Consider the following 23142-nt stretch of genomic DNA (forward strand, 5'->3'; position numbering starts at 1 on the left):
CTTCTGTTAAGGCCCACTTATCAGCTCTTTCTGCTTATCTGCCTTTAACTCCCCTGTTAGGTTCTAGCTTCTAGATTTGAGGCTAACCATTTTTTTAAGGCATCCTTAATGTTAGACCTCCCAGGAGGCCTGTACCTCCTCCCTGGGATCTTAATTTCATTATGGAAAAATTGACTCAGGCTCCTTTTGAGCCTGTTGTTTCAGCTTCCTTGCAACATTGTCCGTGGAAGACAGTTCTTTTGTTAGCTCTTACTTCTGCCAGACAGGTGACTGAGTTCCAAGCCCTCATGGCTTGTCCACCTTTTTTGATGTTTCATGAGGACAGGGTGTCCTTGCGTACAAATCTTTCTTTTATTACCAAGGTAGTTAATGAGTTGTCATGTAATCAGTTTATTAATTTGCCTACTTTTTTCCCCTCTCCGCAATCAGACAGTGAGGAGGTGCTGCATACCTTAGATGTGCATAGGCAGCTCAGATTTTATTTGGATAAAGCTAAAGCTATCAGAAAATCTGACCAGTTATTTGTTTCCTTTCATCCTAGGTCTTTAGGTTTGGCTGTTTCCAAGCAAACTATTTCCACTTGGATTTCAAAGGCTGTTTCCTTTTGTTACACATTTCATGGCAAGAGCCTTCCTTCTTCTATAAAGGCTCATTCCACTAGAGCTGTGGCTTCTTCTGGTGCTTTTTTCAAAGGCATAGACACTGATTCTATTCTTGAAGCTGCTACCTGGACTTCTGTGCATACCTTTACCAAACATTACCAGTTGGATGGTATCTCCAGAGCTAAAGCTGGTTTTGTCTCTGCCATTCTTCATAGCTTCTCGGAGGGATCTGCTGCTTCCTCCTCCCAAGTTTCTTCTTGAGCAATGGCACTCTCCCATTTGTAAGGAATACTGTAGCAGTGAATGTAAAGAAACAGTATAGTTGTGTAAAATCTTACCATAATGGTAGATGTCCTTGCCTTCACTGCTGCAGTATTCACTCCCTCCCTCCATCCCCCTGGTCTTTTTTCCTTCTTGGATGTGCAGGCTCTCCTTGGTTTTCCTTGGGCTGCTGTTCCTACTGGGGCAATCAGTTCTGAGGATGGGTATGCCTGAACATCACCTTTATGCCCTACCCTACACAAGGTGTGTGCAGGTGACGTTCAGCGTACCTTAAAGCAAAGGTAGACTTTGGTAAACTGGCCAGACAGTGGACTTCATGGCAGGGAAACCACATTTGTAAGGAAACTGCAGTGGTGAAGGCAAGGACATTTACCGTTATGGTAAGATTTTACACAACTGTACTTTTCAACTGTTTTTGGGATTGTTTGGTTGCACGTGGAAGGTTTTCTTTTGCTTTCTGCATTTCACTGATTCTTAGGATTGATGTCTAATGATTTGACAGTGCTAAAGTGGGCTAATGTGTGTTTCAAAAACATGGTATTGAGCCAATAATGAGGTCTTTCTCATTGCAGCTGTAGTATAGCTTTCTGTGAAACTCATGTTCTTTCTATTCTGGTAACTGACTCACCTGCTCTGAGAAATTATTGCAAGCACTTCCTGAATTCCAGGTAGAATGTGTGTATACTTGAAAAGTTGAAAGACATCTGTAGTAAATCTATTAGTAGTCCAATAGTGGAGCATTTTACTATGAAATGTTTGAACTGGACAAGAGTTAAAATATTTTATTGTGACTAAGGAAGGTAGATATCTATTTCAAGTCTGTACCACTGATGAATGAAATTGTGTTCCAATAAAGTTCAAAGAAAAATTATTCTTTGAACTTTATTAAAGTATACTGTCTATTCTACTTAACTGTGATTCTTTTGTTTTTGAACTTTTGTTTCCACTGGTTTGCAACTATTTTGGTCTTTTTTTTTTAGTTTTGAACTTCTATTTTCTGTGCCACAAAGATGCTAAATGCATAATTTATTTTAATAATCTATAGCCTGGAGGCATAAACAACAAAATATGTATGATGTATATAGTATAAATTATGTATTAGAATTGCATACGTATTAATTAAACTAGTTTATTTATTGCATGAAATTAATATGCTAGAAAGGCATTATAATGTAGGAGTATAGCTGTCAAAATAACATTTTTATTTGTTTTTGTAAACATAAACATATTCTATAGTATATTTATTATTTAACTAGTTGTGTAATCACAGGTTTTCTCATGATATAGCTGTTATTTATTTGCTTATTCATTCATTTATTCATCCAAGGGAAGGATATTTAGCCTCGTGAGACTATAGTTCATTTGATTATTTATTATTAAGCACCATATGAGGTTATGCAGTAGCTGTCTAAATTACAGACTGTGAACTATTTTAACTGATGGTAGTTATTTAAGTAAGGCATTTAATTACCCCAAGCTTCTTCTGTCACATAGTTATGTACAGCTGGTACTTAGTGTCTGAGTGTTCAAATCAAGTGTTTTTCCCACAATGTGCTACTTCTTAGCTTTCTTTGCTTCTTTTAGATCTCATAATAAAAGATTTTATTTCATCTCTTTTTTATGATTAATAATTTTGCCAAGTCTCATGATTTATTAGTATTACTGCTGCACCAGATATTTATTTTTGTAAACCATACTGAAGAATTCCAGTACCTTTCATTGAATTAAGCATTTTGCACTACATATAACATTTGCATATTTTTGATTAATGACAATCCATCTTGAATTTTTGCATTTGAAAAGAGTAGTAAAAACAGAAGTGCCTTCTATATAGAGAGCCCCATGAGATGTCTCATGTAGCCCCTGGTTAGGATATACATGTAATTCCTCACGCAGACTTGTGTCCTAGTGATTAACCACTGTTTTACCCACTGACTTATGGTATATATAGATTGATTTTTTAATGCTTTTAGCATGTCATTTTTCCCCATGTGTGGAATAATCTCCAAAGCAGTATCAAAGTCAACATAAGCAGTGTTCAGTGTCAGTCCTTCAAGGGTTTCTATTGTCTCTTCAACAGATGATACAATATTCAGAAGCACTACTTTCCCTTAAAATCCCTTAATGTTTTCTACCTAACAGAAAGAAGTTGTCTGTGTCATGCTGGATGAGCTCCAGTGTGACTCTAGCCAGGATGTGAAATAAAATTAAAATAGTGTGGGTCTGATGTAATCCTCCCTCATTTGAGAGCTGGTGTTACCGTGGCCTGTTTGTATGTTACAGATGTGTTTATATGCCAGGATTTTATTTAATGTAATTCATAGGATTTAATCAGATTTTCTCACAAACACACACACACACACACACACACACACACACACACACACACACACACAATGAATAAATATGAGCATTTACTCAAACCATTTCACTTGAAAGAAGATACCTATTGGAATATATGTGGGGGTACCAAATTTTCATACTGTCATATGGGTATCTTTACACACACACACACACACACACACACACACACACACACACACACACACAAACACAGAAATTTCCTGAGAATGTGCATCATCGTCACCTAAACTGTTGCAAACTAGAAAGAAAGCAATGAATTCTGATGCAGTCTGTTACTAGCAAAGTATTATTTATAATAAAATGTGCTTCCCTGATCTTTTTTATTCACAGATTCATAGTGATTGCTTTAAATGTGCTTATAACTTTTTTGTAATTAAACAATCATACTCTTTTCTTTCGAATGTTAAGCCCTGAAGAGCCATTTATAACATTTCTTATTATTATCTTTATTATTATTACTATTATTTAGGTGTTGTTACTGCAGAATAACATATTTAAAAAATACTAGCGTGTAAAACTTTTTTTAATTAATTAAAAATAGTTGTCTTGCAGTACACAAGTTGAACTTTTACTATTTATTTTTTGTTATAGATGCAGGATGTGAGAAACGCTGAAGCGGGTCAGTATAATACACACCCTCAAATGTCATCTGTGAGGTCTAGAGGGCAACCTACTGATATCAGGCAATCTGGAATGATGCCGCCTGGTCAGCTTACTACCATAAATCAGTCCCAGCTTAGCGCTCAACTTGGATTGAACATGGGAGGAAACAACGTTCCCCATAATTCCCCATCTCCACCTGGAAGCAAGTCAGCAACTCCTTCTCCATCCAGTTCCGTCCATGAAGATGAAGTAGATGAAACAGTTAAGGTAGGACAAGAAGTTAATAATTCGTCTGAGTGCAACATAATTTCAAAGGCTGTTGAGATTTGCAAGTTCTGATTTATAATTCCACTTACAATTTCTCTTTTTTGAATTTTCAGGATTTCACAAATATAAGAGTACCCTGACAGTTAACAACTCATCTGACTTTTCATATGTACTGATCTCAAATACTTGTAGTCATCCTTTGACCTAAGATTTGAATATGACTTGAAAAGATTTATATTACTGAGTTCTGTAAAACTGTGGTCTGTTGTTACCCATTCAACTTGTAGAAAGTAGGTGCCCTTATAGTGTTCACCCAGCTCTTAGAGCTGAAATTCTGAGATTGTAGTACAGAACAAAATGTTCCAGATGTTCACTAGTATATGATGTGGTCAAGTGTGCAAGTAGGAGCTCAGACATGCAATGTAATGATTTCTTAAGCTTTGTACACTCTGGTACATGTCCTATCATAAAGTATATTTTTATTGATTAGTGAAGTATATTTTGAGTTCTTTAACCTATATAATTTGTGACTGTATCAATTATTTTGTGCTGTGTAGCAGTTTGTGTACATACAAGCAGTCTACCTTTCCTTTTGCAAAGATAGATTGCAGTATTCCTCCCAGTAGCACATTGGGCAGGTGCTTTGCATAGGGCACTAATACAAGTAGCATTGTCATGAAAATCCTGTAAAATGTTTGCTTTTCATGAGTAACAAATAATGGTTTGTGGTTTATATAGGTAACATGATTTGTAAATCTTAAGTAGTACAGGTTAGCACAAATCCAAAAAGTATCACACATAACTATGCAGATGCCCTGCTTATCACTGTCCCAACCTATATTGTTGTATATACCTTTTAATAACCCCTCACCCACTTGTAACTGTTGCTCAACTGTCTTGTAATGGTCACCTGCCTTCAGCTGTTCTTACCTGTATTCCCAATTGTCAAAACAGGGTGTATGGGTGTATGGCAGGGGCCAGACAGTTTTTGTCCAGCCAACAATGAATCTCTGCTACAAGCACTTGTGAACCATTTGCGGTGTCTTTTGAGGCAAGGAGGTGCTGACCAGATTGTATGGGACCATGTCTGGGAGTCAGTGGCCAGTGAAGTCAGTGCTATAGGTGGGTAAAATCACATGATGTAACAGGATCAGAGAAAAGTAACCCATGTGATAAGACTGGCCTACAGTAAGGCAAGTCTTCTAACAAGATCATAGAAATGTAACCAATGTGGTAAGACTGGTCAACAGTAAGGCAAGCAGTGTAGCTGCATAAAGGCCAGTCACTGTAGGGCACTGCCAAGCACTGAGTTCAAAGTGTCCCTATGTGGCAGTCATGGCACAGGTATCTTACCTGATGGAGTGGGCACAGGTGTCATCACCTAAGGACATACAGAGTAAGCAGGCCACAGATACTAGTGCATATGTTTTTCCACAGTTATGTCAGGTTTTCAGGCACATTGAAATTGCAAAGGATGTGTCAGTTGTACATCTGAATTTGCATGACCACCATGTTAATGCACACTGTAGGGCTTCACATATAGCATAGGTAGTGATAGTTAGTCTGCTGTCTTGTTGTATGCATTCATAGGTCAGAATAGTGCTGCAGTGACCCCTGTAGAAGCTGAGGTAGGACAGCAAGCAGATGTCAGCATCAATGCAGGGTCTGATTATGATGCCAAGATACATACCAAGTCACAGTCAGATGACATACTGGCACTGCCTGTGTCCATCCAGGGTGGTCCCCCACCCATTGTACAGGATAATAATATGAGCACTTCCACAGATGATTCATTGTTGTGGGCTCCCTGCAACTGTGAGCACCAGCACAACTCCTCCTGCGGCTGCAGCAGCTGACGAGTACACTGCATCTGACAAAACAATACCCATTGTACGACAGCCTAGCAGGATTTCCCAGCCGTGTCACATGCCACACCCAGTTCCTGAGATGTGAATAGCACTAGGGCTCTATCAGCAGATGTGCAGGGTTATCATCTTGACATAGTCAGCAGCAATCCAGGCTGCCTGATGTGTTGTGTCACATTTGTTTGGATGTCACTCAGCACTGTCAGTGCCACTATGAGCCCAGTGAGTCCAGAGAGAATGCTATGATGGGTCACACAAGGAATGTGATGCTAAATGCCACTGTTGTAGCCACCTCCATACAAAGGACCACACATGCCATCATCACCAGTCTGTCCAGCAGCAGTAGCCAGCCAGTTCATGTCATGGGCAGGTATGGACATTTGGCCATTACAGTATACACAGTCTGAAGTTACCACAGTAGGAGTTTGACTCCATGCCACCTGAAATAGTTGGTAGTAATAAGTGTCAGCCTCCAGGGGCAGGATATGTCAAGTGTGGATGACATCCAGATCAAGTATTCTACTAATGTTCATCAAAGCTGTGGATATTCTGTAGGGATGTCCTCAACCAAGGCTCCAGTGGGTGTCCTGCATCACCTGAAATGCAGCAAGGACATATGGGGAGAGGTAACCATTAGTATACATCTAATGTTTGTCAAATTACCACAGCACCTACAGTTACCAATTAGATGACCCCATGCAATATTACCATACAGGAAGTTGTGATACAGATAACTTATACAGCAGATTTGTAAATCAGGGAAACCGGCAATGTGCTCTGCAGTTACGCAGGTTATCTCCTGTAAGTTAAACTTGGCCAGGCACTTTACAGAATAGTAGTCCATCCTGTATAGATATCAGTATGAACATACAGCAGTTGAGACCTCTTTTGCAATGTGCCCAACCTGTAGAAGCCAGTAGTTCAGGGAGGTGGATAATATCAAAGATGCCACCCTGGTACAGGCTGTCTTCCCGGATGTACTGAGTAAACAAATTTGCTTGTCCATATGTACAAATAGTGTATCACAAAGCGTACCAAGTATTCTACAAGCAGAGGCCTGAGACATATCACTTGTTTCTGAAATGTCCTTGATGTTCTTCATACCACATTGCTGCAGTCCTAACACTTATGGTCGATGCAAAGCAGTTTTTTTGTGCAGGTTGGCGTTCTGAAATTTTCTGAAGTCGGAGTTTCAGACCGAATCAAAGTTGGCTAAGTACCCGTTGGGAATATTTTGTTTTTCTTGCCTCAGTATTTAAAAGTGAATAACTGTATTTCTTGTGGGAAACAGATACCTCATAGGGATTACCATACTTTGTGTATACCTTGTTTAGGGCCTGAGCAGCGTTGTTGGATGTGCACTATAAAGAGAAGGTTAGATTGTGCCAGGTTAGTTTTGGGAAGCGTTGTAATTATAAAAATGCGGATGCTCTCTCCGGCGCCAAAAATCAAAAAAAAGCGCGACAAAGCAGCAAAGCCTAGGTTGGAAGAATTTCAGAGACTCTTCATTCCATGAGGAGCATTTTAAATCCTGAACCCTGATTCTTTGCCTCCTGCCCCAGTTAAACCAGATAGGTATTATAGGGTGCCTGAAGCTCATAGTATCTTTTTAGAGTCCTAGGGCAGACCCAAACTGTTTTTCTCAGTGGCCTTACTTCTTCCACTTTAGCCATGAGGGCTTTGAATGCCAGTTCCACATGTTAAAATACCAAAATTATCTACTGTTAAAGATTTTTGCAGGTTCAGCCTCCGAGTTTAGTAGAAATTGGGGAGTTCACCTGCTCAGTCTTCTGGTGGAGTTTAATTACCCAAGACAGATGGGTTCATTCACCACGGTTACAGGTTTTTTTTCCCATACCCCTCCTTTCAAAGGCATGCAGACATTCCATTCCTAGCAGTCCAGTTTGCATTAATGGCTTTCAAGGAGTTACTTCTTCCAGGGCAGGTGTTGATTCTAACAGACAAACACAACTGTCTGTGGGTACATCAAAAAACACAAGGGGACACACTCACCTCCTCTACAGGCAAGCAATGATTTTTTATGAGACGGGCAGCTTACACCAACTAACTCAGGCAAGGTTTCTGGGGGGCACAGAACTCTCCTTAGCAGATGTGCAGACAAATCACAAATCCCATGATCCGTGGAAACCTGGATCTTCATGTATTTGAGTGAAACAGTGTCAGAACTCCAGGAACTCAGTGATCTGTTAAAAAACCTTCTCACTAAACCACCAGCTGCCAAAAAACACAAAGGGGTCATCTACTCAATGTCAAGCTTCACTCTCTCATCATAACACAGCCTGTATTCTGTTTTGAAACACAGCAGGTCTCAACTTCCTCAACAAGTTTTGAATGTCCTTTTGAGGTGGCTCTTTCATATCTGAGACTGAGTTACAGGGTTTTGTCTGTCTTTCTCTTCCTTTAGATTCATGCTGCAGCTTCAGCTCACTCACTACTGATGTTGTGATTGTTTTCTCATCTATTTTGTTTTAGCAATTTCTTAGAGGGGAGAAGAATATGAGACCCCAGTAGAGCTCCTACTCCTGCTTGATTTTCTACTGCTGAGTTGAAATATTTGTCATGGAAGACTGCTTTTTTTTGCCATTACTCTGCAAGAAGGGTTTGCCTACTTTTTATGCAGATTCCCATCATGGCAAGGAGATTCCAGCTGGGATTAGGCCTCATTCCACTAGGGCTACTGCCATTCAACTTAGCATTTAGGGGGTGGCTACTCATTACCACCTTCCTCTCTACTCTAAGTCTAGGGCTGGTTTTTGCCTTTGGCTTTTGCAGGGCATGTTGTTCTTTGTATAGTAACAGCAACACACATCTTGTTGTCCACTGTTATCGAAGTCCACCTATTGCATCTGAGGTTTGTGGGCCATACATATCAACCAACAACCATATAATACTGCTGTTCATGTGAAAATGGCACATCAGGTGTTGGTCATTTAGCTGGTGGGATGTGATGTACTGGTTTTGGTCTTGTTACCTGCTGTCACAACATGCTTTTGACTGTGAGGTGACAGTTTTTTGCTATAGCAAATGCTGCCAAATTAACACTGCTGCTTCCAGCATATCTGTTTGCAGATCTGCAGATTTCCATGAGAGCTGTGATCAGCAATATGATCTAGGCTTCAAGGCAAAATTTTGAGGGCATTCTGCAACTTGGATTCTTAGCAAGAGTGGATTTTTGTAAGTCCAGTTGAATGACTGATTACAGGATTTTAGTGTATTTTTGTTGCCTTATTTTTTTTTTTTTTTAGTTGTTGCTGGTGAAGTATCAGTGGATTTCTTCAATGCACATATTTTCAATATAAAATGTATGCATTTTTCTGTGTTTTATTTGGGGTTTGTTTAGAATTGCAGCAGCTAGCACAGGCAAGATTTTTATTGCTACACATATATGTAGGTGTATGTCAGTATTTTTATACTGTCTGTACCCATCCAGGGCAGTCCTCCATCCATTGCACATGATGAAGTAAATTAGTATATGTGCTGGCATGTGCAAATGTAAATTTTAAAATAGGATTTTGGAGAGAAGGAGTTTTATGTGCATATTTATGCTCGATTTTTGTTGTAGTCTTTGTGCTGTTGAAGTTTATGGTAGCCTGTGTGTGTGTCTCTTATGGTTGTATATGGGTATTGTTTTTTTTGTACTATGTATTGATTTGTGTTGTATTTGCATATGAGCATGGTTCATGTTTTACAGTGTTAGTTTATTGATTTGTGCCTTTTTGTGTGCCTGTGTGTAAATTTGTTTGTTGAAATTGTGCATGCTGTGATTATTGCTGATTTTGTGTTGTTGCTGAGTTTTTAATGGATTTTATGGTTGTGTGTATGCCTTAGAGGTGTGTGTATTGGCCTTTTTGCTATTTTTTGCATTATGGTGGGTCCTGTGGTATGTTGTTTTAGTAGTATGCAAGTTGTGTGATATTGTTTTGCCATTTTTTGCATTATGGTAGGCCTTGTGTTATGTTGTGTTGGTAGTATGTGATTTATGTGATATTTTTATTTTCTTAGTGCAGCTTACAGCATTATTGATTCAGTGCCATTATTAATCATTCATTATGTACAGCGTAGTAGCTCATTACATTGTTTTTTAATAGAAACATGCTTTATTCGGTAATCAACAAACAATAACAGTATCCAGTTGATATAAGCTTCCAAACATGTAACACATATTCATAAACAGTAAGTAGACATGTAATCCCACCATCAGAAGCATAAACTGTACATATGTATATATACGTATATATATATATATATATATATATATATATATATATATATATATGTGTGTGTGTGTGTGTGTGTGTGTGTGTGTGTGTGTGTGTATATATATATATATATATATATATATATATATATATATGTGTGTGTGTGTATATATATATATATATATAGATATATATATATATATATATATATATATATATATATATATATATATATATATATACACACACACACACACACACACACACATAGGAAAATAAGCAAGTTTCCTGTGTTTAGCAAACTATAGCCAAGTCTTCTATGAGCATGTTGAGTTGTAGGTGGTTAAAACACCTTCACGATTCTTCTTCACCTGTGGGTTGTGCAGTTCACTTCTGAAAAAGACTACAGAAGAATGAACCTTCTATGCAAACAAACCTCAACAATACCTCACATGCCTTTTGTTCTTCTGTTTGTGGAGAAAAGGTGTCTTTCAAGTGGTAGGATATCAATGAGAATGTAGTAGCTGCCACTTTATAACATTTATAGTTTTTGTATGTGAGGTAAGATTTTAATTCCCCTGTCGTTCTGTGTTAACTTCACACCCCCAGAACATTCACGATCAATGCAGAAAACTTCTTTATCTCTCAGTGTGTATTTAGCCAAGAGTTTCTGCACCTTGTGTCATTCCCAACACTTGCGTTTCCCCCTCAGAAGTAGAGCATTACAGATAATCAGCAAAGCCTTTATCATAAGACATCTGTATTGTCCAGTAGCCTTGGTTCATGAACAAAAGCCAGTTTTCATAATACTAGGCAGAAGGTTTGAAAATTAAAAGCATGTAATTACAGTATATTAGTGTCTGTCCCTCCCTTCCTGCAAATGTTGCCGTCCAACTTTCCAACCTCTTCTCTTTCCTCTTTGTTAGACTTATAGTGTATATAATCATTTCACTGTGAAACTCTAATCCCATTCTGAAGAGTATACTACTAAAATACCCAGTCTGGATTTATAATAGAATCACAAATTTGCATGTGCTTCCAGTGATTTCACAGCAACAACCCTAGATCTACCGTGAAGGAAACAGGACAATTATACTGACTTGCCCTTCATCAGTACCAGTAAATGATGCAGAATGTTGACCCCACCTTAGCACACCCTACTCTCTGAATCCCCTGTCCACTAGTTAAAAGAGATTGATGCCCCCAAAGTTATATGTGTTATCTCCATTGATATCAGGCTTCTCACCAATTTCTTCAGGAGTAAATAATTTGATTTAGTGGTGTACTATCCCTTGCTATGTTGTAGCAATGGCTTTAAGAAGTACCTGAGTGCTACTACAATTTACACTCCTAATTATGTCACTTCTCTCTTTTTCTTTTTAGATAGATTGTCCAGGTCTTCATGCCATAACTTGCTTCACAGTAAAAGCTATAGAATACTTAGAAATGCCTTCCTCTCTGAGGTACCCTTTCACTGAACTGTATAACGAGTCACCTTGGGTACTCTTCCCCTACTGTTATCACGTATGCATCGAGTACATGCTAATGTCTGACAAGGCCAAGTATGGGTCTATACATGGAGTGTATCTCAACAGTAAAGACATAAAGGCACTCTAACCATGGGCAGTCTCCCTAAAATGTATAATTCATCCATCTCTATGGATGTAGTCATGCAAACACTTGCTCTCATAGGGGTTAAATGTTGGCTTTGACCATCCTCCAGTGAGTTAAAGCCAAATCCCTCAGTAAGAGAAAAAGGCCTCCCGGTATTTCAAAGCATCTAGGTGCCCTGGTTCACTGCAAGCATCTCAGTCTTCCCAATATTAAGCGTCAACCCCAAAAACAATGCAAAGGAAATAGCAAGCCTTCAATATTAATGAATGTCCTTTTCTATGTCTTTGATTAGAGAAAGACAGTCATCTGCAAAGTGCATACACGCAATTTCCAAATTCCCTGATACTCACCCATTCTTTTCCTAGATCTTCAGCCTGTGGTCATTGCACCAGTGGCTCTATATGTAGCATGAACAATATGGATGACAAGTGACAACCATGTCAGGCTCCCTTGTATATTAAGAATGATGCAGACAAGTTTTGACTATCATCACAAGTCCCAGTAGTACTCATATGTTTGCATTTTCTTTCCAGAGGCATGCCTAGCATATGGCATTGAATGCTATCTCAAAGTCTAGGCTGATTGCCACTACCGATTCTACCTGTACTGTTCATGCCAGCCTCAAAGTAACCAGTGCCCACACATGGTATGCTCTAGTCAGCTAGTTAACAACCCTCTCCCATGTCAGGGGAGAGCTCTCTAACACTCCGGCATCATTTTTAATGTCAGTTTTCAACAGGGACACAGAGCAGTAGGTGCTGACTTTGGAAAGCATCCCATCTAAAACAATGAGTGAGAAGGTCACTGAAAAAACAATCAGGAAAAACAAAATGAAAACTCCAGCAAAGCTAGAACTTCCACTGAGTGACCTCCCAAACCTCTTGTATCAGAGGCACATGGGATATATGCGAATGATCCTTATGAACAACAGGTGTTTCTGCTAATTGGCAATTCTGAATGCCCATGACTTGTTTCGTCGTTTTAATGGACAATTTCAGGCCAGTAAAGCCAAACCCCACTAGCTGTGGATATGCATATTTCGGCCTTGTTATGACCTCATCAGCACAGCACAAGCAGAGTGTTTGACTAAGCATTAGAAACACAGGGCTGTTTCTCACAGAGGTTTGGGAGGTCACTGAGTGGAAGTTGTAGCTTTGCTGGAGTTTTCATTTTGTTTTTACTGATTGGTTTTTCAGTGACCTTCTCACTCATTGTTTTAGTTTGTTGTTTGGGATATTTTTGCAGTGACTCTAATGATAATGGACATCAGCTGGGTATAACAGCCCTGTGTTTCTAATGCTTAGTCAAACACTCTGCTTGTGCTGTGCTGATGAGGTCATAACAAGGCCAAAGTATGCATATCCACAGCTAGTGGGGAAAGCATCCCACCTAGGAATGGGGAGAATTGATATAATGGAATAGTTTGAAAAAGAAAGAGATTTATCACTTATGAGGATATCAAGAAAAGCCTCCATCAAAAATGAATTTATATCTTTCCTCATCAAGCGATACTTTTCCACTTGCCCAGCCAGATAGTTGGGACTACTTCCTCCCAGGTTATAAGTGCTTTAAAGATGACGTTATGCTGTAATTTTTGCTGGGATAGCTTAGCCTTGACAAAGAATCTCTGTACATGCCTCTTTAGTCACAGTATGGGACAATATCCTCAGTCAACAATTTTTCATAAAAGAACTTAAATGTGTTATTAATTTCCCATGGATTAGCAATGGACTTCCCCTCCCCTACCTCAATATTCTTGCTTGCAATTTTCATTGTATAAAATGTCAGGTCAATACCTTGCCACATTTGTTACCCAGTACCCAGCTTCTAGTTGCAGTCCACATTGCTTGTACAGCACTTTGTACTCCTGAATTAAACCTTTCTCTTCCTTACACATTTCCTAAAGTTTCACTACCAAGCCTTCTGATTGTCTGACTTCTTCATCACTTGCCCACCACTGTCCTTCTCACTGGCATACAAGTACTCACAAGGTGCAATTTCATTGAATTCTACCACACAGTACTATGTAAATGAGAGGTTAAACTATTTACAGAATGAATTAAAAAAATAAATGCTAGGCCTATATCCTTCCTCACATCACAGTCAAAGAAAAACAGAGGATCTACACTCCATGATCTTACTTTCACTGTTTTCCAATAGTAGTCAGCATACATAGACTGCATTCTAGTCCATCTTATCACAGAGTACCCCTGTCATAGAATTACCATCTGCCTGTACACTATTTATCCAAAACTGTAAGACCACTCTGTTGCTGTTAGAAGATAAGGCAGGCATAAATGAGAACCTTTCCTCCTCTGGATAACATCACCTCCATAAGTCCTACATACCTGATTTTTATGAAGGAAAGCATGTTGTGTGCGTCCTAGGATGTCTGTCCACACAGGCTCAACATGATCAAGTAAGTGTGAATAAATAAAGAATTAAATAACATGTTACATTCCCCACTCACTAAAATACAGTCACTGTCACAATTGAATTTGTCTAGTGTCTTATAAAATCCAATTAAAAATGCTTTTTTGCCCATATTTGTACCTCAAGACCGATTAACCTTGGGTATTGTCATTAATTTTGCCCAATACTCACCTACCAACTCTGACCTATACCATATCTAGTAATTTTCCCCCTAACTTACCATTGACAGACAAAAATACTCCTTACTAAGAGGAAGATGAAAAAATCTTTATGGTGTGACATTGCCACATAATCCCCAGGCAGCTGGAATGCTTCATTACCATCAAAGCCCGCTGTAACACTATGGCTTGTCTTTTATTTTTGTTAAAAAATATTTAACAGCGTGACTTAAAGTTGGGAATTTAATGCTATAACATTCAGTATGGCACAGTATAATATCAAAACCAATCAAGATCTGAAGATGTACACAAAGCTGCAATACAAACAGTGAAGGGAATGATAAAGTGTGTACAGAGCACTGTTGTGACACAAAAAATAGAAAATGTTCACAATAAGTTGTCATTCTATAAAAATCCTAGCACATCATTAGAGTAAGCTGGGAACTCCTTCTAATGTGAACTAGTTATAGCATAGGCTCTAGCCAACAACGACCAGCATACCTGCAAACGTTTGATAGTTATGTAAGGGATTTCTTCCCTTTGTCAGTGTTAATGTCATTTTTCTTTTCTGGTCCCATATATTTCCATATAGTGCTTGCAAAATTACTTGGGAGAGATGGTGTACTACATATTCTCCTGTACCAGGTGGGACATGCCCATGCCCCCAGTCCCTTCATGTTATAGTGCTTGATACCTGTTCTCAAGTAGCAGTTCTGAAGCAAAAGGTTGCCTGACTGGGGGGGGGCTTGGTTCTTGGCAATTCAGCTTGATTATGCAACATGACTCCATGTTGTCACCACTTCTAGGGCTTCATAAATGTGCAGTACTGCCATCAGAGGGATTGCTAACAAGCCTGAGACCTGAAAGCCCTCCCATGATTCATTTAACAATTTCTCCTTAAGCAAATGCTCCTGTGCAAAACTCACTGTTGGCTCTGCAGAAATCAAACATTTATTGTTATTATCCCTCTTTAGAGTCTTTTGGGTATTTCCTTTAGGTACAGATATAATTTTTGAAGCACAGTTTGTCTGCTTGGCTAAGGAGCTTCCTCTTCCACAAAGTCTAAATTACAAAGTCTTGGAGCAACCTCAGCCATCACCTTTTATACCCTTTCTTTGTCTTATCAAAAGAAAATAATTACCCTCATTTGCCTTCCTCATTAATATCTCAGATGTTCAACAGTTCAACAGTTTAAACACAGTCTGTCGTGGTTTGCCACTGTCCATCCTCAGTTGTTTCAGAGTGTGATAAGCCTGCTCAATAGCTAGCAATTCTGAAAGCTGCAGCTCTAATGCCTTTAAGAATGGCTTCTCTAGAAAGTCAGGTCAGAACTTTCTATGCTCTCTGTCTCTCTGCTCTGCTAGACACAAACTGCTTAGTCTTTGTCAGTCTGCAAGGTCCTTAAGCTTGGGTTGAAAAGTTTGCCTCTGGATGGTAATGTCTCAGCCCCCCCCCCCCCACATTGTTGCACATGTTGAGGCCTTATCCAGTAAAGACTCAAGAGTATTGCAAAGAACTTATTTAGGGATTTTCCTTTATGAAGAAGACAAGACATTTTGCTAGGCTAGGTTTTGCCAGAATTTAGCAAGTAGGTTTTAATCACTTGTAGTGAAACCCAGTAAGTTAATAGCTATTAATTTAAGCATAGTCTTGTTTTAGCCTTGTGCAAGTGTTGCGTAGTTCAGCCTCTGATAGTTGTATAAATGTAAAGATGGCTTGAAATCAATTCATTATGCTTCATTATGCATTTTGTATTATCTGTTTGAGAAGGGACTTTGTAACCTGGGTTCCTAATTACTCTGCTTTCAGACCTCCTTACCCCGTTAGATTGAGGTAACCCACATAGGAGTCCTTACAGTAGAATTAGACTCTTAGCATTAGTGCGCTACAGTCTTTGTTGTCTTATGCTCCCACAATGCAATTGTACTGTAATTGTTCTTCTCTTGGAGCGACTAGGTTTTGACTAGTAAGCTAGCCTTTTTCTGGGTCTGCATCAGGAAAATCAGGGGGACTGCTTTTACTGCTGCACACATTGCAATTAGTGCCCAAACTCCTCAGCATCCATTTCAAAGCTGCAACAAGCAGTCATATTTGTTTGCTGCACCCATTTTTAAGTTTCAGAACTTACATCTGAAAGAGGGATTACATCTTCCATGTTTGTTGTACTCATTTTAAGTTTCAGAACTTAAATCTGAAAGAGGGATTACATCTTCCATCAGCCACAGCTGGATACTGCAGAACCCTTGGATTGAACTAGCCACTGATAATCAACCACCCCACCCCAACCCCTGGCCACAGACCAGCATGGGTATCTGCATCTCATCTGATGTAGGCAGCTATAAAACAAAAGGAAGACTGATCTTTAATCTAAAATAATGTCGGTCATTGAGACTGACTTTGCAATGCTTGACCCAAACATCTTATTTTAGCCTTCTGCAGTTATCACATTACTTAACCTCTCTTTGTACTTCCAGTTACCTTTACTTTATCATTGCAGACAAAATGCTTTCCTTCAGAAAGTATTTACTTTCATTTGTGCTTTCCTAGCAAGATAGACTGTCTCCAAGTCTGCTGCAAGGAAGACAACCATTTTTTACTGCCTCATAACAGTGCATTTTTAAGCTTCTGAACTCCCCCCCCCCCACAATACACACACACACACACACACACACACACACACACACACATCTTTATTGTTTAGAGAGGGATTTATGCCCATACTGCACCTGCTAAACATGGTCCAGAATTCCTGCTGCCCCCTCCACAGTATCTGTATTTTTTCATCAGATAAAACTACTTAATATAGGTTACATACACCTGCCATCTGTTTTTCCTGGCACAGAGTATAGAGATTTCCTTTGTGTTCTTTCATCTTATTTCTGTTACTGCTTTTTAGGCCTTGATTGCTTTGTCTTTCCTTGCTGTTACAGCGTAATCATTTAAGGACTCGGTGCTCACGTACCACATTCCTGTTTGTACAGCATTAAAAGTGGTGATTTGCTCCAAACTATTCTTTAAGCATTGAAACTGCAACATTTGTATAATGTCTTATAATTTAAAATGTTGGTTATTTGTCAACTGTATTTATATAAAAAGTATAATTGGCCTGAACATTGAATTTACTGGGTGTCATATGATAATTTATGTAGTCTTAACTGTTAGTCAGTGTCTTCTGAATATTTAATGTAGAACTTCTCTGCCAGGAATTTATGTCCCATGCAAGAAAGCATCAGCTGCTTATTCTGTATCAACATGATGTTAGTGTATTTCCTTTTATTCTTTACATCATACAGAAATACTTAGAGGGTTTTCTCTCAAAGATACCGTTTTATGGCTGCAGACTGAAATGCAGTCGGTCATAAGTCATGTTATATTAATTTGGTCATTTTCAATGTATCTCTGTCCTGAAAAAGTCACGTCTGCATCTTATTCAATTATTTACACAAATTCCTATTTCTGGTAGCTTAAACTGGATTAACTGGTCTTTACTCACTGTTATAAACTTTGTCTTTAGTAAAAATGAACATTATCATAAAACAGGTATCAGCTTTGTTTTAGTCTGTAACACTGCCATTTTTTCTGACTAATTCGACAATAGTGACACAAAAAAATGGAAAATGTCTGCAATAAGGTGTCATTCTGTAATAAAATATTGTGACCCTATAAATATCGTAGACCCCTACTTTCAATCCATAGTAAATGGCGCACGTAGCGTGAGGATTTTTTCTGGGTGATTTTTGCCCTCATTGCTGATAATAGCCAAGCCTACCCTTAATCAGACAAGGCCCATTCAGTTCCCTACACTGGAATCTCACCAAGGATGAGGGTGACAATTTTCCATAGGGAGGCAGCATACAGGCAACCACAAAGATGATTGATGCACTTTCCGGCATCCCTGCTATGAGGACATATAGACTAACCCCATCCCCCGGCCAAGAAGACAAATGATTTGGATCACCATGATGGCTTAGAATATCTTCATTATGTGGGTGCCTGCTCCTGCATACCCTTTATAAAGGCTTAGTGATTCTGATGCTAATCCTAAGGCGGTGTAGCAGACCACTGCTGTATGTGCCCCACTCCAGCCCCTGCCCTCCACCTCCTATAGTCTTGCCCTATCAACACAAAGTATTGATACCTGATATCTTGGGTCACCTGGGTTGTAGTAAGGGCTTTATCCCTCTATGCCACTGGTGCTGACTACACAATATGAAGATAGTAATGCACTAATTTCTTTATACCTAAAACTCCAAGCTAAGTGCTGTTATTAGCTGAGCATTGTGACATGTTTCCTGTTCAGTTCTTTTAGTAAGAACCAACATTACAGAGGCAAATACTGAGATCAAGACTGCAGTGAAGGTACACTTCTACTTGACCGACCATAGACAGGTACATGGATTCTAAATGCCAGTGACTCTACCTTTTAAGTCTTTATGGATACATTCAGATCAGTAAAGCTAAACCCCACTAGCTGTGGGCATGCAAGTTTCGGCCTTTTTAGTGACCTCATCAGCATAGCATAAGTGAATTGTTTGGCTGTACTTTAGAAAAATGGGGTATTTAAACCCAGCTGATGCTCGTCTAGAAAATGTCAGAACTAACATACAAACCAAATGGTAAAAAAGGTCACACACACAAACCATTCAGTAAAAACTGCAAAAAGCCCCAGCCAAGTTATATATAGACACACACACACACACACACACACACACACACACACACACACACACACACACACACACACACACATATCACAGCCATACTTTTATAGGTACTGACACTGAAATGTATATACATGTGTTAAGAATAGGAAATATAAAATTAACAGAACAGCAATAATTAGAGATATTTTAGACGTATTCAGTGTTGACTTATTTATTCTACCAGTTCTTAATCTCACATATCTTCTTTGCAAATCCATGTAGTAGATCTGAGGTGTGTGTATATATTTAGAAATATCCATATGTACTTTTTGATATAGGTGCTGATGTAGCAAAGCATGTACAGACACATTATATGTGTGTGCATCCATCTGAACATATACATATACGTATATACATATATATATATATATATATATATATATATATATATATATTTATATATATATTTATAGAGAGAGAGATAGATATACACATGCATATATGATTTTATGTGTGTCAGTGTGACTGTGAGTGCAAAATAGTGTGAATTTGTACAGGAACAGCCTGTAAGTCTATAAACAGCAGATGAACATAGTTATAGAAGCAATTTGATGCCGGACTGGTGCATTTTTGTTTGCAGGCTAGAAATTTACAGTATTTGCTTTATTAAGATGATAAGCAGCGGTGAATGTCATTGTTTGTTCACTCTGTTGAGCAGATGGCACCTGAATGAAATCCTTTTAACCCTTTAAAAGTAAGGGTTGTAAAATCTGTAATGTAAGACTAATAAAATACGCAGTCACAATGTACAACCAGGTGCTGTTTTTGATAAAGCTGTAATTTTGAATGTATGGACTCCCTGTATATGTGTGTAGTACACCTGCAGGACTTAATACGAAGAGAACTGAGCATGGGTTATTAAAACATATAAGTTTAGCTTTTTTGTATTAAGACCGATTGAAACCAAGAAAGGAACAATCACATGTCTTCTTACCTAATGCTGACTGAGAAATCGCATGAAACTATAATGTTTGAATGATTTTGTATATAAATAACAAGATCTTCATAGTTTATACTTCTAAGAATACATTATTGTCACTTTTTTATTTATGTTCTGGTTGCCCTCATAACAGAATGATAGCAGATTTTGTAAACATACTCACATTTTTCCAGAATGTTAGTGTTATATATTTAAGAGTGAATTTAGCACTGAATCAAAGAAAATGCTACATCATCTTTTGCTCAATATGCCATTCTAGCATTCCTGCATTAACCTTGAATTCTTGTCAGCCATAACATTTTACTAAAGTATTTTACTGAAGTGTTAATCTTTTTTGCTTTCTGTTGCAGATGAATGGTGCAGAAAAGCGACCTGCCGTTGATGTTGGAAAGAAACCCAAAACTCCAAAAAAGAAAAAAAAGAAGGACCCTAATGAACCTCAGAAACCAGTTTCTGCATATGCCTTATTCTTTCGAGATACACAAGCAGCCATCAAGGGACAAAACCCTAATGCTACATTTGGTGAAGTTTCAAAAATAGTTGCTTCAATGTGGGATGCCTTGGGAGAAGAACAAAAACAGGTGAATATAACAAATATATAATATGGTCTCATTTTTGTTTTATTTGTAGAAGTGGTGTAAGTCTTTCAGAAGTTTAGGTATTAACGGTATTTTTCTGACAGTGTGGTGCCACAATTAACTTAGGCATACAAGTTCTAGTTGTGTGTGCATATGTGAGTATGTGCATGCTCATACCTACGCACGCAAGAGTGTGTGTGTGAGAGAGAGAGTGCTTCCTACCTCTTCTGTAACATTCTTGATGATTCCGGGCATGATTTAGTCAGATGATAACTACAGTAAAAAAGTAAGTATACAGTTACTTAATGACCATTATCTAGTTAAATTATGTTACTTTAAGTGAATAAGGCAGATATTCCTATACATATGTCTTTCTCTCTCTCTCTATATATATATATATATATATAAAATGTGTATGTATATATATATATATATATATATATATATATATATATATATATATATATATATATATAAAACATTGCACTGTATGTGGTTAAATGTTTACTCAAGAAATGTTGACCAAAACACACTAAATAACTTACTTCACCAATACACTTTAACTAACTGAAAAACAGTGGAAGATGATTCTGCCTCCTGCTGGAGCCATGTTAAACACCTTCAGAGTTTTTGTTCGTTAGAGATTCACAGCTTTTTGGTTGACATTATATGAGTCAATCAAAATAATTTGAGAATTGTGAGTATCATTACGTTGGTTTGGACATGTGCTGAGGAGGGATGCTGAGTATATTGGGAAAAAGATGCTAAGGATGAAGTTACAAGGTAACAGGAAAAGAGGAAGGCCTAAGGTAAGGTTTATGGATGTGGTGAGAGAGGACATGCAGGTGGTTGGTGTGACAGAGCAAGATGCAGAGGACAGGAAGAAATGGAAACAGATGATCCACTGTGGCGATCCCTAACGGGAACAGCCGAAAGAAGATGATGATGATGATCTTTGATAGCTAGAACGATGTATTACACCTTTTGGCCAGCTAACCTGGACCGAAACACTAAAGATGGAGGCATGTCTATTTTTATTAAGGATATCCACACCTCCAGGCTAGTTGCTCAGCATAATGCATCTAAGATTATCCAAGTGCAACTAAATCTGGACAAGACTGCAATCCAAATTGTAACTTGCCACAGATCCCCCACCATGCCCCAGGATTCCCACTCCTCATTTCTTGATACACTGGAAAATGTTAGGGTACAACCCAACAACCTAATAATGGGTGATTTCAACTACCCCACCATTAACTGGGAAAACTACTCATGTACCAACTCTTTTGCTCAACATTTTCTGGAATTCATAAATTCCAACACCTTGGATCAACTTATCCACACCCCCACCAGGGGCAGCGATATCCTAGACCTGGTCATTACTAACATGGGCGACTGGTGTTCCACACCAGAGGTCAATTCCTTGCTGGTCAGATCCAACCACAAACTAATCAGCCTAGACATCCACATGCTGCCCCCACTCCCCCATTAGGGAAACCACCGTAAAAAATTTCTCCAAAGTCAACTTCACGCTTCTTAAGACAGAAGTGGCAAACTTCACGACACCCATGCAAATGGACAATAGAGGTACGACTGCTGAATCCTATACAAATGCACTTTATAAGCACTTACACGAGTACATGGATCTTGCTATGCCTAACAGAACCAAGATGCTATCCTCCAAATAAAGGAAGCCAATCTGGTGGTCCCCTGCCATAAACAAACTTTACAACAGAAGAAAGAAACTGTTGCAAAAAAAAAGTAAAATCCCATGACCGAAAGAACTCCCTGGTCAACCTCAGTAAGAAGCTGAGATCTCTCATAAAATCCTCCAAATCTAGTTATGAAAACAAAATCGCTACTGTTTCTAAAGACAACCACAAAGCATTCTATAGCTATGTCAAGAATTTCAATGGCAACACTCAGATCTGCTCTGCATTACAGCACAATGGCACAAAATATACAGAACCAACTGATATTGCCAGCATCCTGGTAGATAGGTTCAGTGCTAACTTTACCCCCTATCCCCTCATAAACGGCCCATCTCTTCACCGGAAGAATGCAAAGTTCCTGTAATCATGGCTGCACAGGTAAAAACCACACTCTCCAAAGCCAAGAACACAGCATCCATGGGACCTGACAACATCCCAGGCTGCATTCTACATGAATTACAGAATGAACTGGCACCCCACCTAAGCACCATGTTCAATCATAGCCTTACCTCAGGCTTTATGGCCACCGAATGGCACACAGTGATGGTAATCCCACTCCACAAAGGGGGAGCCACCATGGACCCTAGGAACTACTTAGCCTAACGAGCCTGGTCTGCAAGGACCTATGTCACAAGATGGGTTGCCAACTGGCTCACTGACAGAACTCACACTGAAAGTTGCAGACTCCAAATCCAACTTCAGACCAGTGACAAGTGGAGTACCACAGGGTTCAGTCCTGGGTCCTCTCCTGTTTGGTGTCAACTTTTCTGAAGTACAGGCTAACACAGAAGGTCTTTGGCT

The 23142-nt window shown here is 38.8% G+C and overlaps 1 protein-coding gene across 5 annotated transcripts in view; it reads left to right on the plus strand.

Annotated features, from left to right (window-relative positions):
• TOX (thymocyte selection associated high mobility group box) overlaps window positions 1-23142 on the plus strand; it is an 831700-nt gene that overhangs the window by 615197 nt on the left and 193361 nt on the right. For all 5 annotated transcript variants that reach the window (XM_044065484.1, XM_044065480.1, XM_044065481.1 and 2 more), the window contains 2 exons: window positions 3840-4118; window positions 20402-20632. In XM_044065484.1, coding sequence (XP_043921419.1) covers window positions 3840-4118; window positions 20402-20632 — 510 coding nt within the window. The remainder of the gene's footprint in view (window positions 1-3839; window positions 4119-20401; window positions 20633-23142) is intronic.

This window comes from Protopterus annectens, chromosome 3.part0 (genome assembly GCF_019279795.1).
Source record: "Protopterus annectens isolate FY-2018-M chromosome 3.part0, PAN1.0, whole genome shotgun sequence".
Lineage (NCBI taxonomy): Eukaryota > Metazoa > Chordata > Ceratodontiformes > Protopteridae > Protopterus > Protopterus annectens.